Source organism: Astatotilapia calliptera, chromosome 4, assembly GCF_964374335.1.
Source record: "Astatotilapia calliptera chromosome 4, fAstCal68.1, whole genome shotgun sequence".
Taxonomy (NCBI): domain Eukaryota; kingdom Metazoa; phylum Chordata; class Actinopteri; order Cichliformes; family Cichlidae; genus Astatotilapia; species Astatotilapia calliptera.
In genome coordinates this window covers 33,897,041-33,924,803 of record NC_137425.1, presented here as the reverse complement: position 1 = coordinate 33,924,803, position 27,763 = coordinate 33,897,041, and the positions used below count along the sequence as shown (strand labels likewise).

General features: G+C 42.8%; 1 protein-coding gene across 3 annotated transcripts; it reads left to right on the top strand.

The window, feature by feature from the left end:
• Positions 1-2,731: 2,731 nt before the first annotated feature.
• carhsp1 (calcium regulated heat stable protein 1) lies at positions 2,732-25,157 on the top strand. Of its 3 annotated transcripts, none has more exons than XM_026166150.2 (5): positions 2,732-2,954; positions 19,897-20,055; positions 21,234-21,342; positions 22,207-22,329; positions 24,586-25,157. In XM_026166150.2, exons 2-5 carry the CDS (start codon positions 19,974-19,976, stop codon positions 24,746-24,748), a joined length of 477 nt encoding a protein of 158 aa, XP_026021935.1. In that variant the 5' UTR covers positions 2,732-2,954; positions 19,897-19,973; the 3' UTR covers positions 24,749-25,157. The 3 variants fall into 3 exon arrangements, with proteins under 3 accessions (XP_026021935.1, XP_080156645.1, XP_026021936.1); XM_080300519.1 differs by lacking the exon at positions 2,732-2,954 and adding an exon at positions 3,434-3,494; XM_026166151.2 differs by lacking the exon at positions 2,732-2,954 and adding an exon at positions 4,449-4,550.
• The last annotated feature ends 2,606 nt before the right edge of the window (positions 25,158-27,763 follow it).

The window sequence follows — 27,763 nt, the reverse complement described above, 5'->3', positions numbered from 1 at the left end:
GCTGTTTGCTTTCCAGGGTGTCAAACATAAGACCCGTGGGCCAGAATCAGCCCAGCAAGGACATCTTGAAGTAGGACAAAGTTTTGGGCTTTTAACTAATTTCCCAGCTTGTCCTACTGATACAGACCTCTCGTGCACACATTCATGGTACAGTAATGATTAAATGAAAGTTCCTGTTTTTATTGTTTGTTTGATCGTATAATGTGTCCAGAGTAAACTACAGCATCTTTATCGTGTAGAAAAACTGAGACTTACTGCTGGTGTTGCACAGTTTTTCTTCGTATACCGACAAATCTCAGAGATTAAATGTCCAGTTAAATGTTTCTATGCCAACAGAAAGGGGAATTTCATGCCTCATTTCAGTAAACTGCTGCATCTATTTCCCATTTTTGTAGCACAGTAGTTTGGTGCATATTGCACCCTGTAGGTCCATGGAGATGAGGACCTATTAGATAGGACTGAAGGACCAACACAGGCTGCATACAAGAAGGCTCGACTTCCTATAGACGCTCAGATCCTTCAACACATGCAGCAAATGTTCCATCAGATACTTTACTGTGGTCTGCCAAGGAAGCAGCTTTAAGCTTGTGATGCTAACAGACTGAAGGAGCTGATTACGAAGGTTTAATCTGTGACGGGCTACAAACTGGACACCTGATGCTGTGGCGGGGAGGAGGTCACAGGTCAAAGTTATCCAGCATGAATAATCCCGATCGCCCTCTGCACAGGAAATGTTTTATTCCACATGCTGTCACTCTCTTTGATACAGTAATTGTTAACCCATTCTTCTACAATACAGTCATTTGGCTTTTCAGTTTCCAAATCCTTACAGACGATTTAAAAGTCTGTCAATCAAATGTTTTTCAGTTGTTTTTTGTTTTTGTGGTTTGCTTGACAAATACTCGTCACTTAGAGAACTTACATCACATTTCTTCCTCCTGATGCTCCGTTTGCACTTTCGCAGATTGTCCTACCCATGTCTTCCTGTCCAAATGTATTGAGTTGCTGCCATGCGATTGGCCGACTAGATAATTGCGTTAATGAGCAGTTGACCAGCGGCCAGGGAGTTTATAGTTTACTGATTCATTTGATTAGAAAGCCTTTTCACTTCCAGTATGGTTCAACACCGAGCCCTCCACCAGTCAACAAAAGCATATTTTACCGTATGCACCATTTAGTCTTGCGTGTCATTTAGTCACACACGAGCTTTTTTCTGTCATTTTACACATTTATTTCTTAAGAATTCTTCCCAGAGAGTCATGCTGACAGTTTCCTTTACTGCAGCAGCATTTCTTCACCATGTACTCAAAATTGCATTTCTCTTTCAGTATCGCAGGATTAAATGTGTAGTGTAGTAAATTCCATATGACTTCCTTACTTTATGTCTTTCCTGGTGTGTAGATTCAAATATGAAAAGTGTCAAATGGGAAATCAACATAGGAGCCTCTTTAAACTCAGTAAAGAAGCAGGCCGGACCTTAGCTTTCTCTTTTTGTTTCATTGTGAATATGCTAGACTGCGAGCTTCCTGTGTTTGGTTGGGCATGTGTGCGCCTCGACAGCAGGTCACCTTGCAGACTGTTAACTTGGCGGGCAAAACCGCACTTTTCTTGTCATCTAAAGGGCAAATGGAACTGAATGGAGGTTTGTTCCCACAGTCTCGTTCCTTTGTACATGTGTTGTTCTCTTTGTTTTTCCCACATGGATTGTATGGACAGCATCAATAGACGGTGGTAAGAGAACACACTGACTCACTGTGTTTAACAGGATATAACGTTACAAAAATATAACTGATGTCTAATTCCCACTTATTCTGAGCTTAAGTATGAAAATGTCTCCCTCTGCTGAATGTGAGGCAGTGCTTCATGTGAACCTTTTCCATCTTATTTCCTGTTACATTCCTTTCAAGTTAAATTTTGTTTTTAGTCATGGTTTAAAAAACAAACCAAAACAAAGAATAAGTATAGCTTCATATAAAACGCACACCAAAACATGAAATGGTAATAAATGTGTTAAATTAGCTGTTTATTCCAATAAGTGCTGTCTTTGTGCCACGTAAGGTGTTTATTACAATTTCTTGGTTCAAAAATGTATGAAATCTCTTTTGTCAGGCGGTGTGACCGTTTTTAAAAAAATAAGACACCTTAATTAATCCCACACTTAAGAAATTTACGTCTTACAGCAGCTCACAAGTCAGACGGAAAACTCCATCCATCCATTCGCTTCCGCTTATCCTTTTCAGGGACGCTGGAGCCTCAGACGGAAAAATCGAATCAAAGATATACTAAAAGACGGGAAAATCAAGCATTATTAGTCCAAAAGTGTTTTATACTATGTACAAATGTGCGATATATACAATGAGTTTACATGTAATATTGAATTAATCCTGTGTACCAACAATACAGAAATAGGAAACGATAGAAATAGATAATTCATTGCATGGCATTCAGAAGCCTTAAGGATTCAGGAAATAAACAGCGTGCAGACAATGCTGTTTATTATTCCCACGCAACACGAGTTTGTCTATTTATTTGAAACGTAATAAAATAACAGTAACTTGCATACAAATGCAACAAACATAACATAAACATTTTATTTATTCCTTTGTTCTTGTAAAAAGTGGTTTTCTGTATAAAATATACAAACAAATCCGCTTTGCGTGTTGTGTCGCGTATTTACGGCTGCTCGTTTTTGACGTCCCGCTGTAGCGCCTGTTACGGTAACAGGTGACGTCACTCCGATGGTGTTACGCCCATTGAGAAAAAAAAGAAGGAAAAAAGGAAAAAAGAGCGAGAGAGAGTGAAAGAGTTTACTCTGCTGGACTCCGGGAGGCTGAAGCTCATCCTCACCACGCTCTACAGCGGGGAACAAACCCGCAGCACGACATCAAACTGTTCAGAGCCGAAACTTTTCCAGCTTCAGAAGAAACGTCAGTGCTGAAGTTGGAGGCAACAAGGTGAGACTCGAACACCAGCAGCGCTGCTCTGTGAGCGCGCGGCTAATTTCTGCAGCAGCTAGCTAATAGTTTTTGCCCCAAGGAAGCTGTGAACTTTACACCTGCTCGAGAAACACTGTGGTTTATATAAATGAGCTCAGCGGACGAAATGTGTGGTTTTTATTTAAGCTCGTTTGTATTTGTAAGTTACTGGAGGCGCCAAAGTTCACTGACTTCCAGTCTTTGCTTTCCATCAAGGATTTTCCTGGCGCGAGCTGGCGTTCATTTCCTTTGGGGGGGGTTGGGGCTCAAAAGCATGCAAGGGAATACACACACACACACACACACACACACACACACACACACACACACACACACACACACACACACACACACTGTGTGTTTATGAAAGTCAGAGGCTTTCATTCAGAAACTTGAAAAGGCTTTTTCTCACCCCCCCCCCCCATTCAGAGCTAATGAAGTCCTGGAAGACGAGCATCTGTGGGCGCTTAAGAGCCGCATGATATTGCCAGTATCTATCAGCAGCTCATTATTGGACAAGTGCGTGTTTGTTTCTCTCCGTGTGGGTGTGGGTGCATTAGCCACAGAGGACAGCAAAGGTGGAGGATCATCCTGTGTTTTTGAGCCCTGATTCCTGCCTGTTGCTGGTTGAAGCAAGAAAAATATCATTAGATGTGTTGGTCAAGAGATATCGTTGAGTTTTATTGTTTGGTTGTGTGTGAAGAAGAAAAATCCTCGATTTCTAAGGAAAGGTATTGACTGGCTATCGTCACAGTTTCACTGAGGATGTGGTTTTCAGTTAAAGGCTGAGGTCTCTCCAGAGCTGCACACAAATTACAGAGCGAGTTGCAGGTCTGGGTTTTATCCAGCACCTGTATGTCTGTGTGTATTTTTAAACTGTATAAGACCCTCAAACTTCCCCAACGTGAAAATAAATTTCAGATGTATTTCGATCTCTGCCAGTCTACTTCATCGTTAAGTGCTTTATTGTGGTTTTTCTGTTTTATTGAACGACTTCTCAAATGTCATGGTGTTACTTTAGATGGCCGCTGAAGTGGAGTTATTATAAACACTGCATTCGATGTCAGCTTGACTGACGTGATGATCTAGCACGTTGTGTCAAAATATGAACGCCATCCTCCACCAATAAAACTGCACAGTAGAATGCAGTGAAGCCAGTGGACACCCCCTGCTGTTGGGTCTGTTTGGATCTAATGCTGAGCTCTAACAATTCTGGATTCACTCATTTTTTATTGAGTTCTTATTTATTGAATTATCAGCCATGTCTTTCATAAGGTTGAGGGCAACTTACTGTGAAGAAACCACCCCAATAAATTTTGGAGCTGCTTCTCAGACTCAAACTCTTTGACTGCAGCTGGAGATGGGTGTGGTATTTGAACCAGCTCTCCACCTGCTGCTAATGTTTTGTGGCCTCTTTCCTGTAAAGGTGTGTGTGTGTGTGTGTGTGTGTGCACGAGTGAAATTTTGCGCAGTTGTGTTTCCTGTTGTTTACCTCGGGAGCAAATTCCACGCTGGGTAGGGAATTGTGACTGGAATGGCTCCTGCGATCTATGTAGGAAGCACTTTGTTAAACTGGTAAATTAAGATTTGCATGCAAACGTATCATGGCTGGAACTGTTTGCAGTCGGGGGACACAGCGATACTGCTGGCTTCCTTTTCTGCGACTCTTTCTGGGTTAGCACAAGCCATCTTAGCAGTCATGGCTGAATATCCATGGTGTTTGCATGCACGTTAGAGTCAAGGCCAGAAGGAGAATGTAAAGTTTGTCATCAATCAGATTTTGTTTTTCCAAACTTGTCAGCCAGACAGCTTGTCAGTGATATTTAGTTTGGACTAATGCTGCAGCCTGAGGAGGTGTTTCCTGTCTTTGTCCCAGCATTCGGGCTGGTTATGCAGTGAGAACAGTCTGTGGCAGAGGTCACACAGACTTTTATTTTGGTGTTGGTTGGACTTCTTTTCAGTAATGACTTTTCCTTTGCAACTGTGCTCTACCTGGATATGTGTGATTTTCCATAATCATTAGCTGCTTCTCATCTGTTTTATTTTTGTAAGAAATTGGCTGTTAACTACATAGTGTCACAGTAGTGTAAAAGCTGTGTATGCTGTGGTGATTGTGTCACACTGAGTTCGTTATTTATATATATGCAAAGTATCTGAAAATCTCACGCCTGTGTGTGCTGATATTACTGAATCATTTAGCTGATAAGGACGGACAGCTGATAGCACGTATCAATAACCATCATATTAACTGTTTAACTGACTGACCTGTAATCATGTCAGCGTGCTGGATACTTTTTCACACTTCAAGTTTCGTCATTTGGAGCTGACGCATAAATCATACTTTCACATACTCGCTTGTACGAATGAGTGCTGCCAGCTTGCCATCACCTGTCATGCGATGCCTGTTAAATCCTGTCGCTAGCACCGATTGGAAGACTTGCAGACTGTGTCACCTAGAGCTGTTAGATCAGTGGTAGTCAAAGTGATGGCAGTAGCTAGCCAGTCAGTGACATTTTTACCTAATTTCCCCAATAATGTCTTCAAATGATGTCATCATTATTGAGATGACATTGTTTCTGCCTCATTCTATTTTCATATAGACACCTGCAGCAAACATGCACCTGAGTGCATGCAAATAGATTCATGCGTGGACTGCTTTGTGTGTCTGTGTGTGTTTGGAGTGGGAATACTGATCTGTCATCACATGACAGAAAGCAAGAGGATAGTTTTGACTTCTGACTGCTGGTTTGATTTACATATTAGAGTGTAATGTGACTGCATTTGCAGAGATGCTTGTCTGCCTCATCTCTCTGAATTTATGTATTCATTGTGGCACATTTCTCTCACCTATATGCTACTGTGGTTTTTGTGTTTTGGTCTCACACTGGGTTTAATGGAGGGTGTAGAGCAGTGCTCTGATGGATCCTCGTCTGGCCTACGACGAGGTAGGTTTAGTCTGCAGTGCGCGACTAAATGAAATGCACATTTTCAAAACAAACAGACGACTGATGACAACGGACAACAACACAGACAAGAACAGCGTCAGTCGTAAGCGATGATACCGAGGAGTATTCTACCCACAAGTTCAACACAGAAAAGCTTACCTTGCATTAGCTGGCTCAACAAATTCTAAAACCCCAGCTAGGTAACAAGTATCATGATGCTAGCGATCAACTTTCCCTGTTAAGCCGGCCTTTCTGCTTCAGGTTGCGAGCGTGCTCTCTTAAAAATTTGCATTTTGCAAACGTTAAAACGTTTTGGGACAACCCCCAAAATGTCATTCTTCTTAGACCCGAAATGGTCCCTGTGCGGCGCCTACTCTAGTCAGACGTTATCAGATGATAACGTGTTGCTGTTTATTTCTAAGATTGCTGCTGCACATTAGGGCTCTGAAACTTTAAGCTGGATATATTTAGACATTACGTGTTATTGTCCCATAGCCTAATAACAGAGGCATGGAAATCACTGTAGTTTGTTGCAGATCAAATTGTAATATTGATTGAGCAGGTAATCTTGGTGTGTGTCCTCTGTTGTGGTAGCTGCAGTTCCAGCAGTGTGAAAGAGACTCGAATCAAGTACCACATTTATACGTTAATGTGACAATGCAATGCTTCATTCAGTGGTTTTAGTGAGATACGACTCAACAACTTAAATTTTATTCCCCTGGAAGAGAATCTATCAAATTTAAAACATACAGTAAAGACCAGAAGAGTTAAAAACAAACCAAATCTGTGAACAGATTTTATTGTCAGTATAAGTTACCATGGTGATTTAGCCAGGTAAAAACCGAGCCTCTCTCGTGACGCAGAAAACTCTGACTTGAAGCGAGACCTGGTTTGCTAATCCAGTAATCTGGTTTCGTAGTACAGTCCTCTGGACTATGGTTCAGATCACCGCCAAAGCCACTTTCTTTTATATACAGTTGAACAAAATGCCGTGAGTGACTGGAACAAAGTGCAGGTATTACCTTGTATGTGTGCAAGCTTTCATTTCTCTCCTAAGGAATCTTTGCTTTTACAGGCCATGTGTTTGTTGTCACTCACCTCTGTAATGCTGAGAGTGCATTATGTGTCCTGTAACTGACCTCAGTAACTGCTCTCGTCTTTTTCATCAACCTAGTTGCTTTAAGAAGTGAGGCAGCGCAGCTAGCTTTGTGTGGAAACACAGCTAGCCTGTTTATGCCACTGACTGTTGTTGTTGTTTTTAAATGAAGATGTAGGGCTGTGCTCAGCCATTGTAGCAAGAGATACTTGTCCTTACAGGACAACAAACATGAATTATAGGTTATGATGCTGTGAATAAACAGAATATTTCTCAAACATATGCAGCAGTAATATTAACCCATCATCTCTGCTTACCTTTCTGTGAAAGTCATCTGACGCCACTGATGGAAACGCACAAAGCCAGCAAACAATTTAAGTGATAATGGAGTCTTTATGCAGGTGAACTCCTCTCTCATAGCGCTTACGTGTATTATTCTTTGTTTAGACATGCCATGTTGGTTTGCAGAGACTTTCCTGGTTGACAAGGAGCCATTTGGGTGCGACTACATTAGTAAATACAATTTGCAGTAATTAAATGATACAATGTTTGATAGAGATCATTTTCCTTTGATTTCTGACTGTTTGAGTAAATGTAGCCACCACAGCTTTAGAGCTGCTGGTGAGTTAACTTTGGCTTCGGTTAAAACGCTTTGGGACCTCCAAAATCCCCCAAATTTTCTCTGTCAAGGAAGATGCATCCTGTGGGAAGCTGTAAAAGTATACATGGGCTGAGTGATGGTACCACAGGACCAGGTTGCACTGTTTGACTTCGATGTGTGTATTTTGTTTGTCTGCAGCAGGTGAAGTTTTGAATGTGCAGCAGGGTGTAAAATGAGATTCTCTAGACCTCCAAACATAAAACACACCTTACTTAATAAATATACAAACACATTTTATCCCCCTGATCTTACAAGCTTTAAAGTTTCATATTTGATATGCAAGTAACAATTACTGCGAGGACATCATTAATCACAACAGGTGACAAATCAAAATGTGGCTCTTATCCAAACTGTCAACAGCAATAAATCTGTGCTCCATTCAAAGAAAGCTGCATTGCTCAGTGACCCCACAAACTCCCCTCACTCTTTTGTTTTCTTAGCCTTTCTCACACAGCTACAGTTTCTCGTCCTCACCCAGGCCTGCTTTTTCCCGTCTCCATGTCTGCCGCCGGCTTTGCTGTCCAAGGTGTTTTTAATCAGCCTGTCTGCCAACAACCCCCAACTTCCCCACATGCTAACTTCTAAGGCAGCTTTTTTCCAACTAGCTGGGGCGAGAGGGGGACGTCCAGTTTAATGGGCCGCGACGCCAAATACAGACATAACCCAGATTCACGTACGCGGATGAGTAACGCCTCTACTAAACGCTGACATCTCACAGTTTCCAAAACTGCAAATTTCGTCACGCTCTGAACAAAATTCACTAAATCAACCATAAACGAAGACCAAAATTACGCATCGCATTTGGAAAAACAGCAGCACAAACTTTCTTACTTGTGCTGTCTTGCATCCAAAACAAATGTTCACCGCTTCGCAGTGACGTTACCGTGATTCTATTGGCTCAAATGATTAAAAGGAGGGGTCAGTCGTGTAAATCGGGCAATAGAAGCCGAATTTACTGCTGAATTTAAAATGACTGATTTCAGTGCACAAAAACCGTCATGTTTTATGAAAATGTGTCAACATCTGAACATCGATGTTGTAACAAACTGTAGCTTTATCCGTCCAAAGGATCAACGGGAATTATTTCCGTATCCAACATCGACCATTTGGGTGTCAGATTTCCTGCTGGATGCTCTGAATGATGCCAAAGTAAATGATTACGGGGGAAATGGATTCACTGCAAACTTCATTTCAACATTGTTATTAACAGACGTGTGATTTAACGATTGATGAGAGAGCTTTGTGAGCAGCCAGCAGATGTAATTTTCAGTTTCTGTGCCCTTATTGTCGACATAATGATTTTAATTGCTCGTTGTTTGTTTCATGTGTTGTGTCCAGAGCGCTCTAATAGTTCTGCATCCATCCAGTAGCTGATGATTGCTACCGCTGAGAAACACAGACTGCCTATTTTTAGTGGATTTATCAAAATGAGAACATCCACCTTTGCACTTTGAAGTTGAGACAATATTTGAACAAATATTTCATCTTATTGGATGAGAAAAAAAACAAACAGATAATGAACATGGACAAAAATGTACTCGACTACTTAAAATCAGACCTGGTGCTCATGACTCAAACCACCTTAGTTTTAGTGCAGAGCCGTCTTATCGAAACACTTAAACGTTTACGACCTGCTCTTATCTTTCCCACTGAAGCGAGAGACTTAATCACTCAAAAAATCTAAAGAGCTCTCCAAGGTCAAAGACGTTTGTGGATGCCCTTCAGTGCAGCAAAGGATATTCATTCAGGTCGAGAGCAGAGTTCACCTAAACCTGTTTTCTCAAACCTTCTGTTTTTGAGCAGTGGCTCCTAAACACTAAACAATGTTGTTGCTGCTCTTCTAGCTAGTTTGAAAAATAAATCGAGTTTCTGAAACATAATCAGTCTGCGAGGACAATTTAATCCCCAATGCATAAAACCTGTTGATGGTTGTTTACGTGGATATACTGTCATGTTATAGAGAAATTCCCATGATTCAGTTATACAGTTGTCAGTTTGCTAATCCAGTATTGATCTAGCAGCATGTTGGTCTTTTGTTGTCCCACAGCTATAACCATCAAATCTGCTGGTCGTTTATTTCAAACCATATGTTTGAATCCTCATAAATGCAACCGTCACACTTTAGATATGTTGTATGTATATATTTAAAAAAAAGAAAGAAACTTTAATATGAGTTAAGTGGTATGAGTGATTATTTCTCCTTTGACCTGATCTTGATATGATCTTGCTTATCTGCTGCTTTAAGTTCTCTTCAAGCGACTATAACTAAATTACCCAAATCACTGTTTTCAGGAGCTTGTGGTTATTGCGGTGTGGAAATTGCACGTCCAAAATTGCAGTGGAGCAGAAGTGGCGTCTGGCATGATTGTGTCGGTTTTTTATTGGCTGTTGCAGCTGTGATTCTGGGCAATTTGAAAGCCAAGCATAAGAATCCCAGTACATCAATAACAAGCAACATTACTGTATGTTGCAGTGAGTTTGTGCTGCTGTTTAACTGGATTCCAGTGTAATATGTTTCTCCAGCAGTCTGTGCATCATACTGTCAATATTTTCCAGGAGATTTAGACGTGTAAGATAGACATGGGGAATGTCGGGAAGTTAAGACCCAAAGGAGGAAGAAAAATACTTACACATGGTGTCCAAAGGTTTCAGGTTTCTTACTTTCGATGCATCTTTCTGTTAAGTTATCTTTTATTTTTTCTTATTGTTTTGGGGCCAAAAATAAAGTCAAATCATTATAAAAGATGGTATAAGAGGAGAATGTTGGCTGCCCAGATGAGCTTGAAGAGATTCAGAATGCAAATCACACATGGCAGTAAAAGCATTTCCCCTGTCCAGTGACTGAACAGGTCGCTTCCTTTTTCCTACTTTATCCAGGAAGAATCACCAGCTGTGGTTACGACACCCACAGGAGAGGGCAGAACTGTGAGCATGTTCGCCTGAAGAAAAGGAAGAAGGCTTCAGCTCCCCAGTGCAGTTTTCATGTCAACAGAAGGATAATCTGAGACTGCAGCTTGTACAATATAAACAGTGAAGACCTGCTTGTAAAAAGATTGTTACAAAGCCTGTAACAGTTTTACACAGTATTGCATTAGGAGGCAAAAAAGTAATAATTTTGTTTTGTTTTTTTTGCTTTATTTAAAATTAAGCAGATAGTTCATGAGATTAACAACAAAATTACCAATTGAATCCAAAGCGAAGTCGTGACTCCTCACCTGCTCTCGACCACAAGAACACATGAATAAATCACTGCTTCAAATGAGCCACTTCTTTTGATTTCTGTGTGATGATCCTCATCAATATACAAGAGACACGGTGCCTAAAGCCCATGAAAACATTGTTTTTATGCTTTTTATTTTTTAAGCAATGTTAAAACAGTATGCTAATGTACCAAAAAAAACATAATTATTTTGCAAGTGGTGTAATTCTGACACTTTGTGCACCGAGGACAGTATAATGCTGTTTGAGTCCAACTCCTTTAAATCAAGAAAAATGTAAACCTCTCATATGAAAATGAAACTGCAGCAATTTGAGTGAAAAGTGATTTGAGCTGTTCACAGTATAGTAACTTATAATAGCTGCTGCTTGTTTTGGTGCTGAACTAATCTGGAGGCGAGGTTTTTGATACCGGATGCTTTTTGGTTTTCTGTTGTAGTCTCAGTTCTGCATTAGCTGATCGCTTTTAAAAAAAAGCTTGAACTTCAACAAACCCTCGCAGCCTAACTGACCCATTTTAAAACGTATGTATTGTTTCAGGCCTGTGTCTGGGTGACAGTGGGTTCTGAGAGGTGGGGGAAGCAGGGGTGACGTGCACCTGGAAGCTATACAGTGGATTCCTGGGTGTATGGGTGGGTGGGGGCTCAGGTCTGTAGCTGCATTCATACGGCTCCTCGTGTAAACAGGTGTGAAGCAGGAGTTTGCTGACGGTCATGGTCAGCCCTCACAAGTTTGTAATGTTTAAAACACCAAATCCAGTGACGCACATCGAGGGAGTGAGTCATCAAATGGAGAGATCGGGACCATCTTTTGCCATCACACAAATGCAATTCACTTTCAGCCACACACGCATCCACAGTACCACAAACACACCCACCCACAGTGGCTTCCACAGAGAGCTTCACATGTTACGCTTAAGGTTGCTTTCTGCATTCAACACAGGCTCATAATGTTTGTAAAGCAGATTGCGTTATTCTTTGTGTGCGTTATTCTTTGTGTGCGCGCTTTGAGGTCTTCAATAAGGGGCCTGGAGCCATTTGCATCCGCCGTCCACTTCATTCATCTCGACCGCTTAAGAGTGGAGATGCAACAATGACTCTGCCTCCATCAGCTGCAGCGGCTCAAGGTCCTCGCAGAATGTCGCAGTGCAGATGCAAACATGTGACCGTGGTTTATGTCAGCCAGGAATCTTTAACTCAGTGAGACCAGTGCGAGATTGAAATCAAACTCCCCTTAAAGCGGTGCATTTAAGGGGCTGCTTTGTTCATACCTTTATACTTCCTGGCACCTCACAGGGGCGGATGATAAATGAGTGTTTCGTTTAGGGGGAGCTGAGCTGTTGATGGTTATTGTAGCTAGGGATGTGATGGTTATTAGCTGACTGAAGGGTTCAATATTGCAACCCCTTCTTGGGTTTTTTGTTTAAATGAATTAGTGATGTTATCACTATATTACAGCGGTTGTGTAACACAGCAGACATGCGCCTGCAGCTGCATTACACATCTCTGCTAATACACAGATTGCATGTTGTCGATGAGAAAGATGAAGTTTTTTGAGCTATAAAGTATTTGGATGCCTTTTGTCAAAATAAGCAGACATGTGGGGTTATGAGTGGATAATAGAGCCTCGAAATAATATCGCAGTATTTCAAGAAAATATTTCTATTGTTATGGGAAAAATGTTTTATTGGTGCTTGCAGGCAGCGGGATTTATAACGACTTGTAAGGTGTTATAGCCTCGCCTTGTCCCAGTGTTGTGCACATGTAAAGGTGTTGTATTGTTTAAGCAATAATATTGTCATATGGCATTTTTTTATATCATGGAAAATTTATACTGCCTATATTATAATCTGTCACAACCCCTTATAGAACAGTACATAATAACATATGGATATTGACCTATGAGTAAAGAAGGCTGCTAATGCTCTCGCTGCTAATGCTCTCGCTGCTAATGCTCTCCACGCTCTGAGTAACGCAACTCGTTCTTTTAATTTCCATGTAATCAATCTAAAAACAGTCTGGATGGAGGATTCGTTAGAACAGAAAGGAAGTCGCGGCGGTGACGGCACACTGCACAATCTTTTCCTGTTTTTGCTGTCTCACCTTTAACGAGAAGACTAAACCGGAAATGCTCCCAAATAGTTGACAAGCCACACTTTACTGGATGCTGGATAGTCGCCGTGTTTAACAGCTCACTAGGAGCGCTCAGTGTGACATGTTTGTGTATCGTTGCATCGATGTATTAGTAAGACCAGCTTTCTTTTTTGTTTTCCTCGGGATTCTAGGATTTATAGTTTTTAATCTTAAAGGGTAACTTTAGTTTCGTAACACTGAATACTGGTCAAGCTGCATTCCTATTCTCTTGTTCATGGTAGAGACTCACACTATGACACCAGTCTTGCAACATTACAGTTAGCAAGAAAGCTAAATGGTTCCTCTAAACAGCTGCTTTTTATTGCCAAGTGCAGCTTTTGGGCAAAGCTAAAGGTAAAATGTTTCAATCTGGAGCTCAGAAACAAAGAGGAGACTGTTCTGAGGTCAGTCACCTGGACGTAGTTGTGTCACCCACAGTTACAGTTTTCCAGCCTTGGACTCTCCAAGTTTCTGCAAAGTTCCTGCTAATTTCATGTCCTTGCTTTGCCTTTGTGTCATCTTGTCCTCGGGGACATTTCATCTTTCTCTGCCCCCCGGTGTGAACGAGGAACTGAGTGAACCTCTGAGAGAGAGAAGGGAAGTCGGGGGTAAAGAAAAAGACGAAGCGAGGAGAGATGGAAAAGCAGAATCTTTACTTTCCCACATGGTTATCCTGTTATATCAACTCTCCTTTTCTTCGCTCTTCAACACATTTCCATCTGTCATGTTTCTTTTTTCTAAATGCACACTGTACTGGTTTGACCTCATGTTTGGTTTGATTTCATTTTCTCCTCTTCCATTTCCTGCTCTCGTGTCTCGATTGGATAAAAGGCCGATTGATTGTATTCGATGTTCGGAGCCGGATATTCCCATAAAAGCTTTCAAAGCAGAGTTTCTCGTCTGTCAGTCTCTGCACTTTATTTTATGCTCTTGTCTTTGTTGGTCCCTGTTTCACTGGTTTTTCACACATTTTTAAAACAAACCGTAAGCCACACTGCAGGCAAGCCACACGTCACGTGTTAACTAAACACGCGGTGTATACACTCCATAGTCAGGAATCTCACCTGACATAACCAAGAAATCCGATGATCCCAACATTCTGACAACTTCGTGGAGTAGCTCCAGTCAGCCACCTGTTGCTGTGTTTATCTGCACCACCACCTCATGAAGTCAGGCGGATTCTAGACCGGCAACCTGCACCAATACGTCCACGCTTATGTAAATGCCAGCCCACCTCCGACAGGGTCACATGATGTGGGATGACTTATAAATGTGCCACCGTTGGTGTGAATGATCAGCGTCAGTGAGCTTTAACATCGTCACAGTTAGCTAATCATTAAACTTACGGATATGAGAGGCATTAATTTCTCGTGTAACCCTGAGCTGAATTGCAAATACATTTATTTCCAAAATGTTAATTCAGTTTAGGTCTGATGACTCCAGGTAGAATAAGATTAGAGATTTGTCTTCTGCTCACCCTACGAGCTCCTCCACGTACTTCAAGCCTAATTAAATTTACTGGCACTAATACTAGGAGAGCAGCAGAAAAACTCTGAAGGCTCTTGAGCAGCTAGTACAGAAAATCAGCACGTAGCGCACTTGCTCTTATAGACATGTCAGGGACCGACGCTGGAACACTGAGATCTCTGTGGGTGCAGCTCAAGATGAACAGACGTCACCTTGAGGAGGCTGAAACTAAACAGGGACAGAATCTGTATGCATTTGTTTCTGACTTGTATAGTACAACAACCTCATCACATGGATGCTGTTTATCACACCAAAGCTGGCTGTGTGGGATTCGGCCTGACCGACGATGTCTGTGTGGACTGTGTGTGTAGCGTTGGTATTTGCTGTGTCAGCAGGGTCACTGGTGGCGTGTTGTTCAGAGAACTATCATGGAAAATTCCACTGGACATGGGTTTATCTAGTGTGTGTGTGTCTGTGTGTGTGATGATAGAGTGGCTATTGTTTGAGTTTGTTAGAGAGACAGAAGTGGTCCCACTGGATGGGCAAAATCCATGCAAATATCTTGTGTTGAAAATATTGTTTCAGCTCATCTATTCTTAATGCAGCCGTTCATACCAACCGTGTAATTTCACTGGACGAATGTGCAACATTTCATTTTTTCAAGCTTGATTGATTTATGGTTTTTGTTTAGTTTTTTAAAATACAAATAAACTGATCTGACCAATCAAAACGCGCTTCAGTACTGAATATACAATGATATTTAAAATAATACATTTTAACAGCTACAAACTGCTTTGGGTAAGTCAGTTCTCGATGATTTCTCTGCCTCCTTACATACAGTATCATCTCTGCCAACAAGCACTGAAACTGCCTCACTGACATCCTGAATATTTCTATATTTTATAGATAGATAGATAGATGGGATGAACCCAGAATCTCAGTTTCTTCTTTTTTTTTTCCACAAAAAAGCAGAAAAGTTAGACACTAACTAAACTACAATGCACACTAGCTATACACTCCAAACATGCTAAATGTCACAAATCTGTCGCCCTCCCTTCAAAATACACAACGGCAGCCTGGGACACAGCGGACAAGAAGTCGTTCCTGTTGTCCTGCATGTCTGTAGTTTGGATTGAAGCAGAGTCACATGATCATATACTTGAGGATGCATGGACTGCAACACACGCTAGGATGCTTATGTGTCCGTATATGTGCAGCATGGAAGTGCTGAACTTCCTTTGAGATGCTAAAGTGTTGAATAACTGAGTTATTATTACTAAATTTCTATCAAACTTAATCTGCGTCATTACACTTTGATGTTTCATCAGCATTGCAGCAGGTTGCTAATGCTTTGCGACACAGACTCACATGGCAGCCTTTCAAATCGATAAAATTAGAGTCCAGCTTCGTCGTAGATTGGGTGCCAGTAAATAGAGCCTTCTTAGTGAGTGACAGCTGGATGCCGTCTTATTTAAATCTCTGACGTCTGGAGTGTGGCGTTCCCCTGAAGATGTGGACGTAGCCAGGTTTGGGGTTTTTTTTCCCAGACCCGAAGGATCGAGTGTAAGTGATCTGCTAAGGCTTTCAAGCGACGCACAATCACAGACGAAGATTTTCCCATCGTTGCTAAGTCGTACATTTTTGACACCAAAATCAGAGTTACTGTGGGATCATTCAAGAACAATAAAATCTGTGGATTCCTTTGAGTCTGAGGGGATAAAAACATCACTATGAAGCATTTTGGATGTAAGAGTGTTCAGATTTCAGTAGATGATGACGAGGGCTGGTGGACGAATCTGGCACCTCTGAGAGGTTCATGCTAAAGGGAGCAGTAATCTCTAAGGTCAAGGCTGCAGTCGCTTTTCCACTAAAGAATATTGCAGCTTTAATTTTCAAACATTTTGCCGACTGTAACCTTCGTTCTTGTGTTGCAGAGAGTTCGATGCCAGCTGTGGTTTCTGTGACTATAAAGATCGGTGCATGCATGTCGGGTCTGTTATCGTGTGTGGCCTCTTACTGTCCCCTGCTCTTATCTTGGTCTCCTCACGTTTGCTTCACACCTCTAATGACTCAGCATTTTTATTTGAGCATGGAAAGCGTGTATATTTTCACATTTTACCTTATATTTTGAATCTACCTGGGGTATTTCTTGTTGTTAAACTTGATTAGTGTTGCATGTATAACCTGCAATGTACTGTGAGAAAAAAGGGCCAGTTTTTACAATAACATTATTACAATAATGGTTTTTGCTCCCTTTTATAAATGGCAAACTTCCACTGCTGGTACTTGAACGTGTTCAGCTTCACTGTTTTTACAGCAGCATGCCAAAACACACACACCATCACACACTTTCTGATGCCAGTCTCCAGTTCCACCACATCCCAGAGGTGCTCCACCTTTCAGATTGAGATCTGGTGACTGTGGAAGCCACTTGAGTTCGGTGAACTGATTGTTATGTTCCAGAACCTGTTTGGCATGATTTTGTGTTTAGCTTCTGAGATCAGACAAGAGCAGGCGTGCTCAGGGTGGCCGAAGCAAGGCTAAAATGAAAGGAGGCAAATATAAGTTCACAACTGAAACAATGATGTAAAACACATTACGAGTGGCAGTGAAGAGTCACGGGAAGTCCTCCAGGAACCTGAACTTGGTGATGCACAACCAAGGAACGGTTCAATTCAGTTTCACTTAGGTGCCAAATAACAACAGTCGCCTGAAGTTGCTTTATGTTGTAAGGTTTAACAATGGAGAGGAAACCTCAAAAATCACACAAACCCCCTGTGAGCAGCACTTTGGCAACAGCAGGAAGGAAAAACTCCCTTTAAGCAGGAAGAAACCTCGGGGAGGGGAGGGGGACACGGCACCTTCTTCCTGTAGTTACTTCTGTTGCTCCTGCCACAGAAACATCCAGCCAATAATAATAATGGCCTGCACATTATTTCTACTGACGCATTTTGCTTTTGCTTTGGATTTTGCTCTCTGTAATCACAAACTCATGATTCAGACCAGAGTGAAACAACTACAGGTTTGAAAATGCTGGAAAATTATGACAAATTTAAAAATATTCATTTTAAAAATTCAGTTCCAGCATTGTTTTAAGGAAGCAGAGTTTGTAGTGTGTTGTGCAGGAATGTGATGGTGGCCCTTTTAACAGCAGCAGTAGTAACGAGGTGAGCTAAGTCTGCACTCACCTTATCTTGTTTTCCAACCTTTCCCTGAGTGCTGTGTCTTATCTGCCACTTTCTCCCTGTCCCACCTCCTCTCCTTGGAAAGACCCTCTGTTTTGTTTGTCTGTTCTCTCCGTCATCCTGTAAAAGCTTTAGCGGCTCGCTATTCCTTTGGGAAGGAGGTTGCTTTGGTCACAGTGTAAACGGAGACAGACGTGTTGATGGTCATAAAGGAAGCGCGCTGTCCTGAGGGGCTGTGATTACATTAACCTCGTGTCTATTGAGTTAATCAGACACCGTGCTCACTCGGAGCTGTGCTTCAAAACCGTAAAGTGTGTAACTGCTGCCAGAGCGTGTAGCTGGTTCTTAAAGCAACTGGCTGTGTGCTGAGCAAACTCTGATGTCAAATGATCAAAGGTTAGAGCGCTAATCATGTTCAGATATTTAGAGCGTGGTGCTGTAGTTTTTGTGTTCATTAGCAACAGTCGGTCCTGTTTTGGTGTTTTTGTTTATCCGCAGCTGTTTTCCAACCTTTCGATGGCTATTATTCATCCTCTGTTACAGAAACCAGATTCCACTGAGCTCATTAATCCATCTGAACAAGCATCCAGCTTTGATGTGCCTTTGTGCCAGACTCTCCTCTTAGGACGATGCTTAACTTCTAGATTGTTATAATGCAACCTGTATTGTCCTTTGAGTGTTTTTGGGGCGGGCTTAGTGAGCAGGTCCGACTGTGAAACCACATGCTTATTGGTGAATACTTGTTCGACAAGTCATTAGAAAACAAGCATGTTTTATAACATGGACTCTTCTTTTTGGCCAAAACCAAGACTTTTCAAAATGACATTTTATTCAGTGTGACCCAAGGTGACGGTCTAAGCAAATAAATAAAAGTTGTCCCATTGGCTTCTATAGGACAAAGATATCGCCATCATGTGGCCTTGAGATGAATGCAGCTCGCTCGACCATCGCTCCAACACATCAGACTGTCTTCTAGCCACCTCTATATTTGTGTTGACCCGTTCATTTATTTTTAAAAAGCCAGTTTAATTACTTTTATATGCTGCTAGCTTAAGCTATACCAATATGCCATGAATTATGAGTCGATTAATATTCTATAAGAGGGAGCTGAGCGTAAAAGCGAAGCTCTCAGTTTACCGGTCGATCTACGTCCCTACCCTCACCTATGGCCACGAGCTGTGGGTAGTGACCGAAAGAACGAGATCGCGGATACAAGCGGCAGACATGAGCTTCCTCCGAAGGGTGGCTGGCCTCTCCCTTAGAGATAGGGTGAGAAGTTCGGCCATCCGGGAGGGGCTCAGAGTAGAGCCGCTGCTGCTCCACATCGAAAGGAGCCAGCTGAGGTGGTTCGGGCATCTGACAAGGATGCCCCCTGGGCGCCTCCTGGGTGAGGTGTTCCAGGCATGTCCCACCGGGAGGAGGCCCCGGGGCAGACCCAGGACACGCTGGAGAGATTATATCTCTCGGCTGGCCTGGGAACGCCTTGGTGTTCCCCCGGATAAGCTGGAGGAGGTGGATTGATAATATTCTGAAGTCTGTATCACAAAAAGTAGTTCCTAAAAAAAGTTCTTGTGAGAATGTGTCAGGCTCTCTCATGCTGTGTGTTAAATGTGGGGAAACCTGATTCTCCCCACGCTGCCCAGAACTGCTGTGTGAAAACACCTGTGCACCGTGGGAAATCTGCTCCACTTTCTTCTGCAGCTTTACTCAGAAACACTGGCGTTCGCAACCTCGCTGAAGTTCTCCTGGATGTATTTGTTTAACATTCTTGCGTCTTTCTCTTTTCTTCTTCTTTTTTCTTCTCTTTCAACAATGCAGCTGTAAAGCAGAAGCCGCTGCACGTTTTCTTTTCCACCTAATTGCTCGACGTGCAGTCGAGGGTGAGGTAATGGCTGATGTTAGTCCTGGGCTGAGGTGAATAAGGACACTGTTGTTCTCCACCGTCTCTGTCGGGTCGTATCGGCGTGTACTCGAACTGCTGTTGCCACAGCAACGAGATCCATGAGCACAGATTGTTTTTTGCAGCTTGAACTGCTATTGAAGTAAAAAAAGTGCACGTAACACCTGGGTGAGACTGGCACACTAGTGTGTGTGTGTGTGTGTGTGTGTGTGTGTGTGTGTGTGTGTGTGTGTTAAATGGAGAGAGTTAGGTAACCCTGTTCTTTGTAAGCATGCTGTGTGACTCGCTCTAAATCTCGTCTGTCATCCTCCTTTCCCAGGTGGTTAACACGCTCTGCTGTGCTCCCTTTTGAGCCGCCCCTCCTCCCTCCCCATCCTTTACTCTGCCTCTTCCAACATGTCCTCTCAAGACACTGCCATCAAGGGGTCTCGACCTGTGACCCCTCCACTGCCTTCTCCAAGATCCCCACGGTCTCCAGGTATATGCATAAATACACAACACCCTCTCATGTGTCACCTGACATTGAAGATTTTGCTCACTTTCAGAGCAAAATCTATCAACATCCTACAATGTGAACGGCACATCAGCACTGTAACGAGATTAGCCTCGTCCATTTTGATGAAATTTGTTCGCAGAAACTCTAAATGGAACTCAGCAGTTTGTATGGCGCCCACGTGCTTGCCTGACAACATGGGGCAAGCTCCTAATGAGATAACAGATGATGTCAGGGCTGATTGCTTCCCCAAACTGGACCAGAGCATCACTGAGCTCCTGGACAGTCTGAGGTTCGACCTGTTGGTGTCAGACGAACCCAAGCTTGATGTCCCAGAGGTGTTCTGGTAGACTTGGGTCAGGTGAGCGTGGGGCCAGTCAACAAGATGAGCAAGGGAAAATCTCATTGGCCTCCACCTGTTAAACCATTGTTTCAGAAGTGTGTATTAGAGGGGTGATTGGTACAGAGTCCACATTCAAAGTCTGCAGAGAAAACAAAGACACTGATGGACCATTTCCATATGCATGTGCCAAGTAAGTGCGCTGTCAGAGTAAGCTGTCCCAATGTCATGGCCACGTGTTAACAGGTGTCTGCTCTCCAACTGATCTATAATCATTTCTTCTGTATTAATGTGCAAGTGATGCTCAGTTGGTGGGCCTGTGCAGTCCTGCTTCATGGAAATATCAGAGTTGGCTGTGAGCAAATTAAGCTTCATCAGAAAAAACTAGCACAGTCATTTACATACAGAGTGAAGAAGCAAGGTGAGCTAACACAAATAAGCAGGAATTTAGGAACCGCGCACTGTTAGAGCGCTCGCTATAAACAGATCAAAGTACGAACAGCATGTGTTGCACTGATGTGAACCTACTGTGCCAGTTAACCCAGTTCTGTTAATATTATAGTGGTGGTGGGATGGTTCACTCATAATTAAACGTCCCTGATGCTGTGAGATGTTTAATGTGACAGACTCATGGTGTGAGGGCGTCGAGCTCACGCTGAGGTGGTTCACAGGCACGGGGGAGCATTAGCGTCTCTGTCCGAGGCCACGGGTCATGTATTTGCACATGCATTACAGGCACAGTCCCTGCTCTAACCGCTCGCCATGCTATCGCGTGAAATTTGTTGCAATGTAACACACTGAGGACTTTTTCCCCCCACTTCAGAATCTCTGCACCTCCCGGCCTGCAGACACAGAGATCGCTCGCCTTCCCCTATGAGAGGCTACCTCATCCCCAGCCCTCTGCCCACACGCAGAAACAGGACCTGCTCAGCGTGAGGACACACACACACACACACACACACACACACACACACACACACACACACACACACACACACACACACATCTGTAGACGTTAGCGAGAGGAAACAAATTCACAAGCCAATGAAGCGAGTGTAATATTCGCTGCTATGAGGCTTGCTGTCGTTGCTGGTCAATAATCTCGTGCTGGACGCTGCACGGTGATCAGTTTGTTAATCAGACTGTCAGATTAGCATGTTCAGTGAGACCTTCTGTGTCTAACCACAATGAAACACCCACAGCTTTCATCGTTCGTGTCCTGGAATTGCCTCTTCGCAATAATTCATTGTTACCACGTCATGCAGCATTCAAGCAGCATGTGTAAATGATTAGTATGTGCTGATGCAGACAAACAGCAGTGCATGCCAGCACAGTGTGTCACAGTTTGTCAGCTGCTCTTCAGAAGACTCACTTTAAACATGAACTTTTAAACAATGAGCACATGCATTACTCTGTATTTTATGTATTAGCACATGTGTTTCTTTCACTCTTGGCTCTGTATGATGTAAACAAGAGTTTGTATTCTGTGAATCGTGCAAAGCTACTCTGGTTGTTGAAGAGCATAATAAGACCTGCTTCAAAGTAAATGTTTTTAAAAGCTCACTCGGGGCCAGCCCGGCGCTGTGTGCAGGTTGCCCTGCAGCAGTCCTGACTCGCAGGATTGGATCTGCTGGAGAGCAGACAGGACGGAGCCAGCTGGTTAGCAGCCAACGACCTTTCAAAATAAAGTGCTTATTTCATATATGGCGGGTCTTACGAGGGATCTGCCTCTGCTGGTTCATCAGTCTTCTCTGTGCTCACGTCTCCCATCTCTCTGTAATGTGCTTCCTGTGTAGGACGGCTCGTGCATCGGAGGGACCCGTGTTTACTGGCATGTGTAAATATTTCTCGCGCTCCAAAGGCCATGGATTTATCACGCCATCGGACGGGGGCGCTGACATCTTTGTCCATATCTCAGAGTAAGTGTGTGTGTGTGCTTTGTGGATTAATGTGTTCGTGGTCAGGTCGGCGTGGGGAAGCACCTGTGGTGTGGAGAGTGCCTCACACCGTCGTTCTGTGGGTGAAAGGTCAGGATGTGTTTATTGCTCTGTCACTGATGAGGTGTGTGTAGCTTGATGTTAAAGTTTGTCAGCTCTCTGTAGGAGTGAAAGGAAACGCACAGCAAGGCGACGCAGAGTGCAGGATATCTGATGACCTTCACTGCGGTGCCTTTGTTATCACCCACAGGCCTGAAGCACAGACGATAGCGGCGCGCACGAACACTTGAACACCTACGTTCACACAAACCGCTCATTGGATACTTCACGAAGCCTTTGAGTGACTTTTCCACGTGTTTGTCGAACATAACAGGACCAGGCTCGTCCTCAGCAACAAGGCAACACAACAACACAGCCTAGTGATGTTTATTGATAATGTTATTGATATAACCTCGTGCCCTCCTCTGGCCTTTTTCTTTTTTTGATGTAGAGATCTGTTAAAGCTTCCCCCTTTGCTCTGCCATCTGTACTCTTAATGCGTTTTGCACCCTTTGACACAAATGCACAAAATCTGAACTCATGCATCTTTTTTTCCCCTTAATCAACTTGAGCTCTTATCAGAATCGATCGTTTTCTGGATTGAACGTGATTTTTAGATGCAGACTTGATTCATTAGCCTTCTCTGGTCCTTCAGGTCATAAATCCATTCTTTCTTTTTTAAGAATGAACCAAACTGACTCGGCCGGTCCTAAAGGCGTTGCTATCCCACTCAAAGGTTTGTTTTGGTTTGTCAGACTTTGTGCAGGCGTCTCTATGGGCCTCATAGTAATAAAACATTTCAAATGTATGGTTGTGTTATGAGTCGGGGTGTTGAAGTGCAGATTCTCAGCTGTAAGTAAAGGAGCTGGTGAAGCTGTTGCATAAATTGTTGAGAAATTGGGGCCATTTTTAAACACGCTCGCCTGCTAAAGTTGTTTCGTGCATATTGGAGGATAAGTTTTATTTCTTCATAAATAAATCAGCTGAAAGATCGTTTCAAGTGTGGGACTTCTTCTGCAAACTCAAAGCACAGGGTCCAAGGAGCTTTCAGTGCAAACCTGTAAGTGTGCAGGAGTGAGAAGGAGTTTTGGGCCCCATCAGCACTTTGGTAGGTTGTGAGGTAAAGAACTACTCCAGCACTTCTTGCCAAGCTGCTAAGTTTGGCCTTAACATCCATGAAAGTGCGGGATGATTGTCAAATCCTTTTTGAGGTAAAGAAAGCCATGTGAAGAAGACTGTCCAGGAAAAATCTATATTATTATTTACCAGTGACAAACCAGTACTCAGCATGAAGTGGGAAGAAGTTAGTGAAGCTGAGACGCCGACCAGAGGGCAGCAGGTTAAACAGGTGGTGAGTGGCGTGCAAGAGGTCACCTGTGATGGGCCTGGTTTTCCTGCGACAGGAGGATCTGGCGAAGGTGGGGGGTGTCAATCAGACTTGTTAAAGCAGCCAACATGTTTGGCCGCTGCAGTATTTGGTCAAATAAAACTAAGATGAGCTACCAGTAGGACAGTAATTAAAAACAGAAAAGCTCACACAGTGGAGACGATGTAGTGTGTTGCATTCCTGCAAAATCTGACAAATAAGCCTTTTATTGATCATGTCAGTGTGTCTTTGTGGTCTCTGTGTGTTCAGCGTTGAACTGTCTGCACTTTGAGCCCACACATCATATCTAAACAGTGTTTGTCACAAAAATATCCAGATTTGTGATGTTTGATGCTGCTGGGTTTCTTGAATAATTAGCTGAGCGAGGAGTCGTGCGCATAGACGGATATGAAAACGAAACCACACGAGAAATCATGGCTCGAGAATCCTGTTCATTAACTTTCACTAAAATCTACAGAGAAAGCCGGAGAGCTGTTATAATAATGTTTCTTATTATTGTTCATGTCCTCTTCAACAGGAAGTGTCTCATCGTCTGGTGTATCGTGTGTTTTTGAATCAGAGAGGTATGCCTTTTTAGGCTCTCCTCTCCTTTGCTCTGTGGCTACAGCTGAAGTCCTTCTACCTAACAAACCGGTGCTGATGAGACTGAGCTGTGTGACTGGTTCTGTCTCCCCTGAATCAGCAGTGAGCACCAAACTGTATTTGATTCCATCTACAGCTCATCCAGCACTCGGGAGGCTGAAGCAGGACAAGAGTTCAGCGTGTCTGTAAAATCCAGCTGGGTTTGAACCCCTCTGTCTCTGTCTCCTCAGCATCGAGGGCGAGTATGTGCCGGTGGAAGGCGATGAAGTGAGCTACAAGGTTTGCTGCATCCCTCCTAAACTCGAGAAGATCCAGGCAGTGGAGGTGACCATCACCCATCTCAAACCTGGGACCAAACACGAAACCTGGTCGGGGCGCACCGTCGACAGCTGAACACCTGAACCGCGCTGGTGGGAGGGAAGAGGAGTGGGTGGAGTCAGCATGATTGGGGGGGCGGGTGGAAGAATGAAGTGGGGGGGGGGGGATAAAAACCTGGGAGTGGTGGAGGAGCCAGAGGTGGTGCATACTGTTGGTTTGTGAATAGAGGGGGGACTTCACCTTAGGTTAGACTTTTAGATCCCTGCTTAAAAAAAATGATAGTGAGATGTTTGAAAAAAGAGTTTTCACAGATTTTAGTTTGGAGGAGCTGAACCGGCCGTGGCTGCTCCCCGTGGACCCAGCGCCATGGGGTTATTCTACAAACTCCACTGAGGCGTACTCCTCTGCTTGTGCCTGCTTCTATCATGTGTGTTTGACATGTTTGGATGGCTCAACAAGTGAATTAAAGAACTTTCACCTGGTACGACTGAGTTCCTCATTTTGTTTTTATGTTTCCGCTGTGTGATGGGAAGGGTTTTGTTTTTGATCTTTGAGTTTCAGCTCTGTGTGTGTTGAGTTGCATTAAGATCAGGAGTTTTATAACCTCTTGACTGTTTCTGGCAACAGTTTTGTGGGACCTTGACTGTTAGCTTGGAAACCAGAGGAATAAACAAACATGCCTGTATAGCCTGCACAGCCACTCAGTGGACAGTTGTTAGCTTCTCAGTCACACTGATAGTTTTCTGTCTTGTACAAAGCAAAGCTAGTAGAAGAAAACAGTTTACTTGTATCTTCTGACCCAGGAGGACGACTGCAGACTCATGGACTGCTGATAAAAGCTGCCAAAGCCACATCAGACTACTTGGACAGTCTCTTGTGTGTGGTTCATGCTGCAGTCTGGCATCAGCAGGTGTTCTCCTGTCAATATGCTGCAAATAAGGAAGCCATGAACATTAATAGGCTGATTGTAACTTGTAGGTGTCTGTGATACTAAATGAAGACACTAGTCTCATTTATCACGACCGCAGGATTACGAGTAAATGTCGAATCCAGTTCTTTGCCTCGGGAGGAACGACTTACATGTGACGAGACTTTCAGGAAATGCTGGATTGCTGACCTTTAACATAACCCACCTGCCTCCAGCTCACCCTCACCCTGGCCTCCTTCACATGAACCTCCTCTGAGGGCTACATGTATAAAACATATATAAACAATAACATGATCAGTGTGAAACATCACAGATTCAGTGGGCTGTTAGAAACTAAACACTTATTCAGGTTTAATAAAATGAGAAGTATCAGAAACTTTGAAAGTTAACTGCAGTAAAAACGTGATGCTTCTCCCAAGAACAGCAGGACTCATAAGTTTAGTGCACACGTATAGTTAAAGTACTATATATGGGCTTATAGTTAAACAGAACTCACTCACTGTGGTCAATACAAGGTTGGATAGAACAACAAACAAACCTAAAATGCAAAATGAGTGTGCGATGGCATGAAATCCTAAATTCACGTGTGACTAGAGGACAAATTAGGGTGAAACTAAGTGTGAGTAGGAGTGAATCTACTCGCTTTTAAAAAGTGATGCACTTGCTGACAGGTTACTATCATCAGAAAAAGGCTGCTGCCCTCCTCTGGCAGCATTTATCCATTACAGCCATCCACCGCTGACGATAACGGCGTGGAAGTGGATTCCTGCAGGTGCCATCGTGCACGGAGCTGGAGCAAGAACCTGCTGGGTTTTCATGTGTGTTGTCCTTTACAGGGACCTTACTGATGGTTGGATTCTCTGCATATTGAGAAACATCAGTGACAATGTGTGATAACTTTATCAGGTAGCAATAAGCATGTTTGGGTGTTTTCTGATTTAACCCTCTGGGCTCTGGCCTTGGTGGCCACTTCACTTTTTTCAACCATTTTCGTTCTCTTAATGGAATGAAACTTCCCAAATGTGTGTATTTTTTTTCAGATTTTTTAATTTTCAACATCAGCTCCTTAATAATGTCAATAATATTCACTATACACCAAATTGTTCCTCTTGACTCTATCGTGGCCATTTTGGCCAATTGAAACCCATCATAACCACCTTTTTTGATTCCTTGTTACTGACAGTACTATATCCTGCGATTTAGGTAAATTTGCTTTCATTCTAAACTCAACACATGAAAATTGTAGTTTTTAATGTTTTTTACCAAATTACATCATTTACCCATTTTTGGCCAAACAAGCGATTTCATGTAATATTCCTCGTTTCTAGTAGCAGCCTTTGATGGCCTACCTCACTCCAATGGACCAAAATAATGAAACAATTTTGACATAGGTTTGATCTTAAGGATCTAATAGTTTGTGTTTGTGCATGACATTGCAGCACAAACATGTATTTGCAAGATAGACTGGAATAAATAATGACGCATCAAACATTACATAGGCTGCAGTGAGTTTCTGTGGATGCAGGTTGTTGAGCTTCCCAGTCAAACTCAGCTTTGAAGCACACAAAAGCACTTTTACTCTTGTATTTATCATAAAAAGACACCATACCCAAAATATTAACTCTAGAAACAAAAACAAAACAACCCCAATCAAAGATAAGATAAGATAAGACTTTATTGATCCCACAGCGGGGAAATTTTTTTGCGTCACCTCAGCTCAGGTACAGATATCAGAAGGAAATACAAAAATACAAATAAGTACAATCGATGAAAAAAAGTAAGATAATACACTATATACAATGGTAGCATACACAGTATGTGATTATGGATATGGTTGGAAATATGGACATAAACTATATAGCTTGACATAGCTATTGTACCACTACTATTCCTATTTATAGACATGTATACACTAAATCTACAGGGAGTGCAGAATTATTAGGCAAATGAGTATTTTGTCCACATCATCCTCTTCATGCATGTTGTCTTACTCCAAGCTGTATAGGCTCGAAAGCCTACTACCAATTAAGCATATTAGGTGATGTGCATCTCTGTAATGAGAAGGGGTGTGGTCTAATGACATCAACACCCTATATCAGGTGTGCATAATTATTAGGCAACGTCCTTTCCTTTGGCAAAATGGGTCAAAAGAAGGACTTGAC